The sequence below is a fragment of the Vitis vinifera genome, chromosome 8 (genome assembly GCF_030704535.1).
Source record: "Vitis vinifera cultivar Pinot Noir 40024 chromosome 8, ASM3070453v1".
NCBI classification, from domain to species: domain Eukaryota; kingdom Viridiplantae; phylum Streptophyta; class Magnoliopsida; order Vitales; family Vitaceae; genus Vitis; species Vitis vinifera.
The window spans coordinates 19,914,854-19,927,628 of NC_081812.1; the positions used below are offsets into that span (position 1 = coordinate 19,914,854).

The 12,775-nt window shown below is 35.4% G+C and overlaps 1 protein-coding gene across 1 annotated transcript; it reads left to right on the forward strand.

The window, feature by feature from the left end:
* Positions 1-4,199: 4,199 nt before the first annotated feature.
* On the forward strand, positions 4,200-12,731 carry LOC100267442 (ras-related protein RABC2a). Its single transcript, XM_010655693.3, has 7 exons — positions 4,200-4,300; positions 4,424-4,658; positions 5,863-5,931; positions 6,740-6,805; positions 8,312-8,433; positions 11,999-12,127; positions 12,382-12,731. The coding sequence occupies exons 2-7, from the start codon at positions 4,520-4,522 to the stop codon at positions 12,490-12,492; spliced, it is 636 nt and encodes a 211-aa protein (XP_010653995.1). The 5' UTR covers positions 4,200-4,300; positions 4,424-4,519; the 3' UTR covers positions 12,493-12,731.
* Positions 12,732-12,775: the final 44 nt, after the last annotated feature.

The following is a 12,775-nucleotide window of genomic DNA, read 5'->3' on the forward strand; positions in this document are numbered from 1 at the left end:
CCAGTTGGTACGAAGCCCATTGGTTGTAAATGGATATTTAAAACCAAGCGGGATTCAAATGGTAATGTAGAAAGATATAAAGCACGTCTTGTAGCTAAAGGCTTTACTCAAAAAGAAGGAATTGACTTCAAAGAGACCTTCTCTCCAGTTTCTACGAAGGACTCTTTCAGGATAATCATGGCACTAGTTGCACATTATGATCTTGAGTTACATCAAATGGATGTTAAAACAGCGTTTCTCAATGGTGACATTGATGAAACAATTTATATGGTACAACCAGAAAATTTTGTGTCCGAAGACTCAAAGAATATGGTTTGTAAATTAACTAAATTCATTTATGGGCTCAAGTAAGCTTCTCGTCAGTGGTACTTCAAGTTTCATCAAATTATTGTCTCATATGGTTTTGAGGCAAATCTTATGGATGAATGTGTGTATCACAAATTCAGTGGGAGTAAGTATATTTTCCTGGTTTTATATGTCGATGACATATTGCTAGCCACAAATGATATTGGCATATTGCACGACACCAAGAGATTTTTATCAAAACATTTTGAGATGAAAGATCTTGGTGATGCCTCTTTTGTCTTAGGAATCCAGATACACCGAGATCGTTCTAGGGGTATTTTAGGATTGTCACAAAGGACCTATATTGATAAAGTCCTCCAAAGGTATGGCATGCAAAATAGCAAACCAGGTGATACCCCTGTCGCTAAAGGAGACAAATTCAGTCTTAATCAATGCCCTAAAAATAGTTTAGAAAGTCAAGAAATGCAAAAGATTCCTTACGCTTCGGCTGTGGGGAGTCTAATGTATGCTCAAGTATGTACACGTCCGGATATTGCGTACATTGTTGGCATGTTAGGCAGATATCTAAGTAACCCTGGAATGGATCATTGGAGAGCAGCCAAGAGGGTTATGAGATATTTACAGAGAACAAAAGAGTACATGCTTACATATAGGAGATTGGATCAATTAGAGTTGATTGGGTATTCCGACTCCGACTTTGCTGGATGCCAAGACAGCAGAAGATCCACATCAGGCTATATTTATCTGTTGGCTGGTGGAGCAATTTCATGGAGGTCTGCCAAACAGACACTCGTAACTTCATCCACCATGGAAGCAGAGTTTGTAGTATGTTATGAGGCATCCAATCAAGGAATATGGCTACGAAATTTTGTCACTGGGCTGCGTGTTCTGGATGGTATTGAAAGACCATTGAAGATATTTTGTGACAATAAATCAGCAGTTTTATATTCCAATAACAACAGGAGCTCTACAAAATCAAAATACATTGATATCAAGTTCCTAGTTGTAAAAGAAAAAGTACAGAGTGGACAGATATCCATAGAGCATATTGGAACAAACTCCATGATAGCGGATCCGCTTACAAAGGGATTACCACCCAAGGTCTTTCATGAGCACACTGCTCATATGGGTGTTGTCTCATTTGAGGATATCCAAATTTAGTGGGAGTTTATATTATTCATTGTATATTGCTCTATGTTATGTTTAGACTTTATCTATACATTTGGATTGTGTTCTGCAGAAATAAAGTATTCATTTCATTGCACTCTGTTAAATTATGCTAAAGATTTTATCTCAATAAAGTTAAGTAGGACCAGTTGGAAATAGGCATGAATAGATCACATTGCATGTAATTTCCATGCTATGCACTCATGATTGATCTATGTCATTTAGCTATGCAGATATATGTGACCATTGATTGGTCTAGTAACGATTGATGTAACATAGACCACCTTGATCCTATGTCAGTATAGTTAATGGACGAGATTGTTCGGATATACCCTAAGGACATGATAGCAAATTTTGAGCTCATAAGGTTAAGCACATTTATTTGATTACATATGCATGTGGCCCAGTGGGAGATTGTTAGATTAATTTTTGTAATTAATCTATAATTTGGGCCACACATGTAAATAATTAAAATGTGTGTGCTATCATTTAATTAAGCCTAAATATAGTGATCTAATTAATAATTGATTAATTGGCTTAAGGGTATAATTGTCATGAGATTATTGTGTAGATACCATTAGACAATTATTATTTCTATGAGGGGCAGAAATATAATTGTGATAAAATTAAAACTGCCCTAGCAGTTTATAAATAGGGTTATGGTCCCCATTCTACGACTACGCATTCCAATTTCTGAAAATCCTCTCAGAGAGAAATTAACACAGAATCTAGTGGCTAGAATTGGAAGACCATCTCAAAGGGTTTTTCTTCCTATAAGGTTTCTCCTTTAATGGATTCAGGTATGCTTCCGCTATTATTTTTCTACTCATTTTTTTTAATCAGGAGATTCCAGTGTATATATGAAATTAGGGTATTCACCTTGTTAAATATTTCAGTACATATGTAGTTAGGGTATTCACCCTGTTAAATATTCCAGTACATATGTAGTTAGGGTATTCACCCTATTAAATATTCCAGTACATATGTAGTTAGGGTATTCACCCAGTTAACTATTCCAGTATATATGAAATCAGGGTATTCATATTTGGTTGATTTTAATAAGACTATTCCAGTATATATGAAATCAGGGTATTCTTCTTTATTGGATGGTAACAAGCTGGTGGGGTCATAAGTAATTTGATATATAGGTATAAAATTTTGGGAACAAAATCACATTTCATTATTTAAAACTAATCTTGTTTTGGCAAAACCCTTGGTGATGAAAATATAATATTAATTATGATAAATTTTGATAAAAGTTATTGGCGCTATTCTTTCTTGCAAGTATTTTAGTGATGATATTTTAGAGCCAAAATTCTAATCTCCTTTCCAAATTGAATTCTTATAGTTAAAATCGTAAAGTTGGAAGCGGTGTCTAAATAACCTTCCGCAAACATGACATTAATGATTAATAAAATCCTTCCGGTCGATGGCTTCATTCTGGGGGAGGGCCGGGTGGTGTCCCTCTCCGCTGTCTCGCAGATCACATTTCCCTCACCATGATTATGGCGGTGGAGTTTACTTGGATCAGGTGCCGAACCCAGCCCACACAAACAAGTGGCGATAAATACTGGATCCCATTTTCTCTACTGCATGAGCCCAATAGATCATGGCTTGGCTTGGCCTGGCTTGGGCTTAACATTTATTTGACCCACCTCATTTTAGTGACAATTATTTCTTCATATTAAAACACCAAACAAAGAGCATTAGAGAACAGCAGACAGCATCCATAGATGGGAAAAAGCACAGCATTTGAGGTAGCCGACTCACCCAACCAATAGCCTCCAATAAAGTGCCACAATAAGGAGACCACAGCGCAATTTGTTTTACAGAGAAAAAAAGAGAGATCAGGTGGAATGTCTAATAATCGGGTGCGATGGCGACACCCACGGTTGCTGTCACTGTGGTGAGGAGCTCCCTTTGATTCTAAAGAAAGGGACCTAACACCAAAGTAGGTGGTTTCCCTTAAAAATCACAGTTATAGCGGGGCAACATGGGACTGGAAATTCGTTTTTATTTTAGAATAATTGAAACATCAGATGTCATAGGCTTACCCCAAGAGCATTACAGAAGTAAAGCCTATCCATGTCTATAGCTAGGAATGGGCTAAGGAAGACCTTTTTCCACCATCTTTGGAGGTTTCGTTGAAATTTTATGAGGAAGTTTTTCCGCTAAACACGTTATCCAAACCTTCAACACGGCTACATCCTGCCGCCTACTAGTTGCCAAACGTGTGAGGTGGTATATATTAAGATTTCTTTAATTTTATATTTGTTTGAAAGGCTTTTCAAAAGCGAAACAGAGGCAGCCATAAAATGTGAACTCATGGATAATCATGATGGCATGTATTTTTATTTTCGAACCAATGCTTTATCATACTCCTACTGACAACACGTAGGCCCAAATGCTGGAAGGTGCGGTTGAAAATGCACTAAATTGTGATGAGCCCACTTCATCAAAGCCTCCCCATTCTCGTGACATTAGTTAAATTTAACGCCTACTTTTAATCATAGCCCAGATACTAATTAAATTAAAATGTATTAGCAGTGTATTTCACATGTGGCCCGTCGTTTTACGTATTTCGCAGATCATGCAAGAGGAGTCGTCCGGAGTCCCACGCGCGCTCAGGCTCAGGTGGCTGACGACACGAGTCGTGCGATTCGGGAAAAAACGGAGTAGCGTCCGAAGGAAAGGAATGCGATTCGCGAAAAAACGGAATAGCATCTGAAGGAGAGGAAGGGAAAGGAAAGGAAAAGAAAAGAAAAGAAAAAGAAACGAAAAAAAGAGAATACGTTTGTTTGTTGGGTTGGGTGCTGACTGCTGAGAGGTAGCCGTTTTATTTACATTCTCTTATATTAAGACACGTAGATGCGATTTGCTTTGATTTGCTTTCCTCTTCTTCTTTTTGGTTATTCTCTCTCCTCATTCACATTTCCCACTGGTATTGTAGAGAGAGAGCGAGCGCACAGCCATCATTATCATCTCAGACACTAGAAAGAGAGAGGGAAAGAGTGAGAGAGATTTAGAAGTTCGGTTCGATTTATTAATGGGATCGTCGTCGGGACAGAGTAGCAGCTACGATCTCTCATTCAAGATCTTGCTGATCGGCGACTCCGCCGTCGGCAAAAGTAGTCTTCTCGTCAGTTTCATCTCCAGCTCCGTTGAAGATCTCGCTCCTACTATTGGTACTTCGTCCTCTGTTTTTTCTTATTTAATGCTATGTTTGGAGGAACAGAAAATAGAGTAAATAAAATAAAATCTAGTGGTTTTTGCTATTTTGGTTTATAAGGGATCGTGAAAATGGAGGGAATAAAAAAGAGAAAAAAAAAATGATTTTGTGCTGTTTTGGTTTTGAAAAATTTTCCTTCTTAAAAAAATTATTGTCGGTTCTGTTGTTGAGAAAATGGAGGAAAAGAAAGAAAGAAATAAATAAATAAACAAACAGTTGAGTTTCGTGTGCTGCTCTGGGTTTTAAAAGAATGAAACAGAATCATTTAAACTGAGAAAGATGGTTACATGGGGCAGCAGTTGAACTGGGGCTTCGAGATTTATTTGGATCCTAACTGCTGAAAAGCTCAAGATTCATAATAGTTTTCTTCCTTATGGCATTAGATCTTTCATTAAATGTTGGAAGGAGGCTGATGGCAATTTTTTTCCCCACCCTATAGGCCGTGAGGAAGGGCGCAATAATTCGATAAACCCTCGCTTATATTTTGGTGTCTAATTAGGCCTATCAGCGTAATAAGGAGAAACAAAATAAAAAATAAAGAAGTAGTCCACCCAACTGACCAACTGCCTTGTCCGGCGGGTGGATTTAGTGTAATGCACACTCGTGAACAGAAATAAACAGAAGACAAGACATTACTTTGAATTCTGGTATGCTTGAAGGTCATGTGATGTTTGTTCTTTTGGTAGCTTTTGATTACTGTACGAATACCTTTTTGACCACATTATTAGATGTAGAACATATGCAGCCAAAAAAAGCAAAGGTTTCGGATGATCTTTGCTAATATTACCAATTGCTTGCTCTTATTGTTTGGATGGGGGGTGACAGTACTGTCTAAATTGGGCAATCTGTTACCCATCCCAGATTTATCGGCAATAAAATAAGGTGCTTGACTTTGTTGAAACTTTATCCTTTTCAGAGTCATCTCCTCTATAATTCATCAATTGACTAAGAACTATTTCTCACAGCGTTTTGGCAAAAGTTCTTTTGGATGTTCAATTAGCTTTTCAGCTTGCTTGGTTATACCTAAAGCACTTTTAAATTTGGAGTCCTAAAAACTCTCCCATAAAGTCAGGTGACCTCTTTTTTTAGATTTGATGATTTGAGTTTTCTGATGTGTACACTTTGTTTTTTTTTTTTTGCCTTGCCTCAATGATTTGCAGGTGTGGATTTTAAAATCAAGCAGCTAACTGTTGGTGGGAAGAGATTGAAGCTTACAATCTGGGACACTGGTAATATGTGGCTGTAGTCAAATCTTTTATTTTACATTTTCCTATTTAACATTTACACTGTAGCTATCATGTAGGATTTGCATTGGTGTATTTCTTTAACCTTTATTCCCCTTGTAGTGTCTTGTTGATCTGTAGTGGTTCTATTGGATTAACAAAAGATCTCTTTAGTGCTATATTCTTGATCTTAATTAATAATACTCTCTTTTTTCCTCATTCTCTTAATAATTTTAGATAAGGAATGAATATTTCATGTAGTGGAAAACCAAAGCACAAATAGAACCATTAAGAGAAAAGTTCAAGAATAATAAAATGCCACACTGCTCTTAACAAAAAAACAGCTAAGGGAGGACCATCCCACTGGAAATTTCTAACTGAGACAGAACCCTCTTTTAGCATGAAAGTCATCCTTTCCAACAATTTTCAGTAGAGCTGGGGTGCCTGTTTCAGCTGGCATTGCTAAGTAGGAATTTTGTTGCAGATGGGTGACTTCAAGTTCTGATGTAACAACTGAGATCCTTATGATTCTGTAACTATCCTAGCATGTACTGACATTTTTCTTTTCTTGTAAGTACTAGGTTATATAAGTTCTCTTAGATAATTTCTGTTCTCTCTGCACCTTGAAGATGTTTCTTGCTTACATGAAATTGACCTCTGCCACTACTTAAAGTTTTTACTCCATTTTACATTGTTAGATATTGCTTGGTTCACATGTTACTAGTTATGTTGTCATTTCATGCTTGTCTCTTTTGCTTTTCTAGAGCAATGTGGATGGATTCTCATTAGTCTTAACTCATTATGGCTGATGCAGCTGGACAGGAGAGGTTCAGAACATTGACAAGCTCTTACTATAGAGGTGCCCAAGGGATTATTCTTGGTATACTATCAATACATAAAATCATTTATTTCTTTAAAATTATGCGTTGGAAGCTGTAGCTTTGTGAGATTGGCTGCAAATTATAAATTAGGACAGCCTATTCCTTCCATAAGCATTGGCATGTCAGATAAAGGAACTAGAAATTGGATTTCATCTCTGTTTGAGTACTAAAGGTCCTGGAATTTTGCAAATGTTATAACAATCTTATTAGTTGATTCCACCTGCAATACTGAGTTTCTTCTATGTAGACTGTCTGTTTCGTAGATTATCTGTTTCAACCTTGGGATGTATTTATCACATTACATATAATATAATATATGTTGATTTGGTGATTATTGCTTCATTGTATTGTTACAGTTGATGCTATGCATTCTCAATTCCAGTTTTATGTTTCCAGATATCTTATTCACTTTAGAGTTATATTTCATCATTGGCTTTCAACCATGTATCTATTCCTCCAAACAAAACATAAATTCTTTCAGTTTTTGCACCTGAAACTTCTATGGACATGAATAAGCAATTTCTATTTCTATGTCATCCCAGATCACCAGAATAAAAAGGGAAGGACCAAACAAAGCAAAATTCCAACCCAATTCAATTTGGACAGCTTTTATCTGCAAAATTTCTCTCTGAACATTTATCCTTTTTGAAATAGATGGAGGAAAAGGTTTCTTGAAGTCTTTGTTTGTTTCCTTGGAAATCATTCTGGATGAAAATTAGTCCCATCTGGCAATTTCAATGTTGATCAGTTATGGAGATTTGAGAGATGGGTAAGAGTTGGTGTGCCATGAAAAGGGGGAAAGGGAAAGGTGGAGCAGAATACAAAGTAGTGGGCAGATTTACATACTCCATTCTTTAACTAAAGATATATATTTTGACAAGTTGAAATGGCTATCATCATTCTATACTTGACATCGGAATGATTAATACATATGGATACAAAAATGTGTAAAGCTAGTCCTTGTTGTAAACTTAAGACAACCATGCGCATGCATTCCATCTTTTCCCCATCTATAAATAATAAAATTATTTAAACAATTTGTTGTCTTAATATATGGTTAATCTGTTTGCATGGATATTTCTTTTGCATCCTTGTTTTGTCATGAAGGTGCAAAATTGACGCATTTGTCAAAGTTTTTCATATTTGATGGTGCCATGCGTTTCGTGCATACCTCAGGGAATTTTGTACCCCGGTAGATCATAGTATTTGTATGTTTTCACTCAATTTTCATCTGTGACATAAGCATCTGACTTTTTGACCTTTGCATGGCAGTACTCCATGGTAGTTTACTGCATTGCCCACTAGTATGAAACTTGTGTTCTTGCCTAGATCATGCATGTATGCATATATATGGTCAAGCATTTACTCTATCCATTCTTATTGGATTTCTAAGCACATTTTTGGTATTTTTTACTGCATTTTTGCAATGGTTTTAAAAGATTTGATTAAGGCTTTTCTTTGGTGGGAAGTCTTAGCTGATGCATATATTTTGTTTTTTGTTTTAGTATATGATGTGACACGGAGAGAGAGCTTTACAAACTTGTCCGATGTGTGGGCTAAAGAAGTAGAGCTTTACTCGACTAATCAGGACTGTGTGAAGATGCTTGTTGGAAATAAAGTTGATAGAGTAAGTTTTGTGATCTCTGCTTCCATGCTTAAAAACTGGATCCCAGAAGAAGAATTATTAAATGGTTTATGGTTATGGGTGTACATGCCTGCTTTATGTCATCTGGGTCATAGTTTGTTACAACTAATGAATTTTATTGCCTTTATTTTTCCCCCTATCATATTTTTTAGTTTTTCATGTAGTAAGGCAGATAGGCTTCAGCATTTCACGGCTGCCAAGGTATGAAGTTCATAGGTTATATTGTTCCCATGTTCATTGCTCTGTCTTGATAAGAAGAACCAAGCAATTAGGAAAAACAACTAAAAACTGAAAGCCAAAAGAATGTCCCCTCTAAAAAAAGTATTTGGAATTTATAAAGAAGTAAACTTGCAACAATTTAATTAGGCTTAGATGATGAAAGAAAAGGAAAATTAGTCATGATGCTGAAAAATAGAGTTTGGCACCATCTATATACTCCCTGAATGCTTTGGTGCATCATTTTTGGTTGGAGCTATTTATAACACAACCCATGTGTTTACTCTTCTGCCCAAGTAGACCTTCACAACTGAATGTAGTCTGGAGGAACATGAAAATAGCCTGTTGACCTTCAACCTTAGTTGCCTGTAAGTTATGATTCAGGATCATCTTATTCAGAACTCTTACTGGAACTCCTATTTTTTTTAGTTCAGGATATTAACAGGAAATGTCTGATTCTGTTTTAAGATAGGAAGGGTGAGAACGATTTCAAAGTGTGAAGATGATGAGATGGAGCAGATGAATCAGACCATTATTTTGGATAAAATTTGCATAGATTAGTTTCCTTGGTATTGTGTCCTAAAGAAGAAGCTATGGGCTTGTTTGGTTACTGTTTTTTAAAACTGTTCTGAAAAACAGTTTTTGAGAACAGTTTTTAAGAACAGTTTTTGGTGTTTTTTTTTTAAAATTGTGTTTGGGAACTAAATTTTGAAAAACAGTTTTTGTTCTCAAAAACAAAAAAACATGTTTGGTTGAGTTAATAAAAAAAAATTTAGAACAAATAAAATAAAAAACACGTTTGAAAGATTTTTTTTTTCTTTTCTAATTAATAAAATATTTTCTTCAAGTAATTTTATATTATAAATTTATAAATAATTTTTAGATATATAGTTCATTTAAATTAAAAAAATTATTTATTTTATTAATTTAAAAATAAAAATATTTTTTATATTTTTTTAAAATAAATCAAACATAATAAAATCATTTTTATTAATATTTTTTTATTTAATTTTTAACTTTATTAAAAATTATAGCATATTTTATTAAGTTGAGATAAAATTGTTCTCATGATTTGTTAATTTTTTTTTATCTCTACTAAATATAAAATTCAAAATGCCACCCACTTCTCTCATCGGGCATCAAGAAGCCCTTTTCTGAAGGAAGCCCTTTTCTGAAGTTGCCCTCCAGCCGAGAGAATCCCTAAAAGGCCCTATTTTCCTCTGCCACTCTCAATCCTCGCAGGTACTAATCTAATCATGTTATTATTATTATTATTATTTTTTTTGCAACCCCCATTTGATTCCCAAGAAAATCCATCCCCCATTCGATTTCCGGGAAAATTCATCCTCGTTTGATTTCCGAGAAAATCCAAGCAAACACCCCAAGGAAAACCAAAAAAATGGATTTTCTTTTGCTCCCTGTGTTTTCTGGATCCGTTTTAGGGGTCTCTTTGCTATTGTGCCATTGGATTTAAATTTCATGAACCTTGAATCAAAACTGAGAAACGGGAAAAATCAAGAAGAGGCGACGCGACTGTGCTGGAGAAGAGATGAAAACGAGAAGAAAAAAAAAAAACACGGAGAACATATGGTTTTTTTTTGTTTAATTTTGTTCTGTAAACAGTAAAAAAACGGGGAAAACAACATTTTGTTGTTCTCTAAACAGTGTCATTTTGAGAACACGGGGAACAACAAAAACAAAAACGACTCTCTTAACCAAACGAGTTTTTGGTGTTTTTTGTTTTCAAGAACAGAAAACAGTTCTTGAAAACACTAAACAAACAGACCCTATATTTTCTTATGATTTTAAGTTTGGAAGGTTTAATTGTAGAAACTAAAAAACAGAGAAATGGTTGAAAGATGAATGCAAGGTGATTATATTATGAACATATGTAAGGAGGGAATACTTCCATCAATTTTCTTGTTTGGCCTATTGAATTCAGACTTTCAATCCATTGGAAGTTTGATTTGGAGGAAGGGGGGGAGGTCTTCTACAAACTTGATTTGGTTAGTTCATTCAACATTCAACAGTCATGAGTATTGAGGAAGAGGTTTTGATGAGTGGCAAATACATCATTTTCTTTTAAGGATACTTTAGTCATATACTCATCAACATGGGATAACATTCTTTTAACCAGATGTCTGTTGTTTAAGATGGCGGTCTTCTGGAAAGCTAATGGCTGAGCTTTTGCATTGATGGTCTCATTTATCAGGTTTTTTGAAGGCACCAATTTTTTCTTGAGTTTTTAGAGTGAACAATGTTCATGAGAGATTTTTATTATTTTTTCTTAAAATTTATTCTGGTCTTTCCTTTTGAAAATTTAACCAACTTTTTTATGATGGATATGCATTTAAGACTTTATGATGCACCCAGATGAAAGAGAATAACAAAGGATTTTATGCAGGGTTTTCCTTGGAGCCAGGAAACTATATTGTACTGAAACCTCACTTTCATCTCAGTTAACTTGCACAAACTGAATCATAGACTCTGTCTATCCATGCAGCCACCCCTTTGTTTGGAACCTGCCACTACTGCTACCAAAACTTGTGTTTTTCCTTGCATAAAATTGCGGACAAGAGGCTCTAGTGTTAACTACAATTTTCTTTGACTCCATTCGTTGACCTCCTTAGAATGAGTCAGAAAATGCTAAGAAATCTTATAGTAATAGGATGTGCCAACTTATGGAGTTATTCAAAGAGTTGATGGTGACTATGCTTCTAGCACTCTCTTTCGATACCTAACTTTTTCTTGAACTACAGGAAAACAACGAAAACTGTGTTACTTGATCATTTTTTTCAACTGGTCATCCCCACATCTTTTGTGAAGCACCGGGTTTCAGCCAAGCTTGGCATTTGCACTGGCATAGAAATTGGTTCATAAACCATATCAAATTCCAACTGAGAACTCATGTACTTGTCTTGGAGCTTGGATTTGATAAAGTGCTAATTTTTCCATGTCTAAATGAATGCTAGAATCTAACTTCCAGCCTTTTGAAGCTAGTTTGGGTTTGTTTCTTTTTTTATTTTAGCTGTGTGCGCATTAACTGAATATCTCAGTTCTCAGTTTGAGCCTTTTGTCTTATTTCTCTTTATCTTTCTGTGAGCTGGTAATTGATATTGCTCTCTTAGCCAATAGTGATTCAAATTGAATGGGACCTACAATTTTCCTGGCACTACATGATCCTTCTCCTGTTATTCCCAATAAAAAAGTTAGTTGTAATGATTCTATGTTCTGTATTTGATGCACTAAATTTATCAGGGGGGAAAATTTAAGCCTTCTGCTTTTTAATTCTCATTTTATTAATCTAAATTCAGTCTCTTTATGATTTCAGGAATCTGAAAGGGTTGTAAGCAGAGAAGAGGGTATTGCTCTTGCAAAAGAGCATGGATGCTTATTTTTTGAATGTAGTGCTAAAACTCGAGAAAATGTGGAGAAATGCTTTGAAGAGCTTGCGTTAAAGGTACCCCCATAAGTAATATTTGTGCTCTTCAACTGCCTTGTAGGATCTCTAAGGTACTTTAGTAGTAATCTTCAGAATTCAATTCACCTTGACGATGGAATGAAATACAAATCTCTAAATTTGGTGGTCTCACATGAATATAATGATTTTATTCAAAATTTGGTCATATTGATAAAGGACCTGTATAAAGGGCATCTATTAGAAATTATATGGAATTATATATTACTGATTCATGCTGTTATGTTTACTTGCAGATAATGGAGGTTCCTAGCCTTTTAGAAGAGGGATCGACTGTAGGGAAGAGAAACATCTTGAAACCGAAACCAGAAAACCAACCACCACCTACTGGTGGTTGTTGCTCTTAAAATGATGCAAGAATGAAGCCGATGAAAGCATGAGTTGAATGTTGATTAAAGGCCTAATCAGTGCTACTAATGTCACATACACTGAGCTTGTATTTAACATGTCATGATTTGATTATGTAAATGATGCTTCTTTTTCTTGTTCCTCACTGCTTGTTATTGTTGTTTTCATTGGTTGCCTTAGTTATACCACCATTCTGGGAATACTTGCATTCAATTAACATCTACTAGCTTTGTGTAAATTGGATTTCCCTCTTTATTTTATTTACCTTTTGCTTCTGTTAAG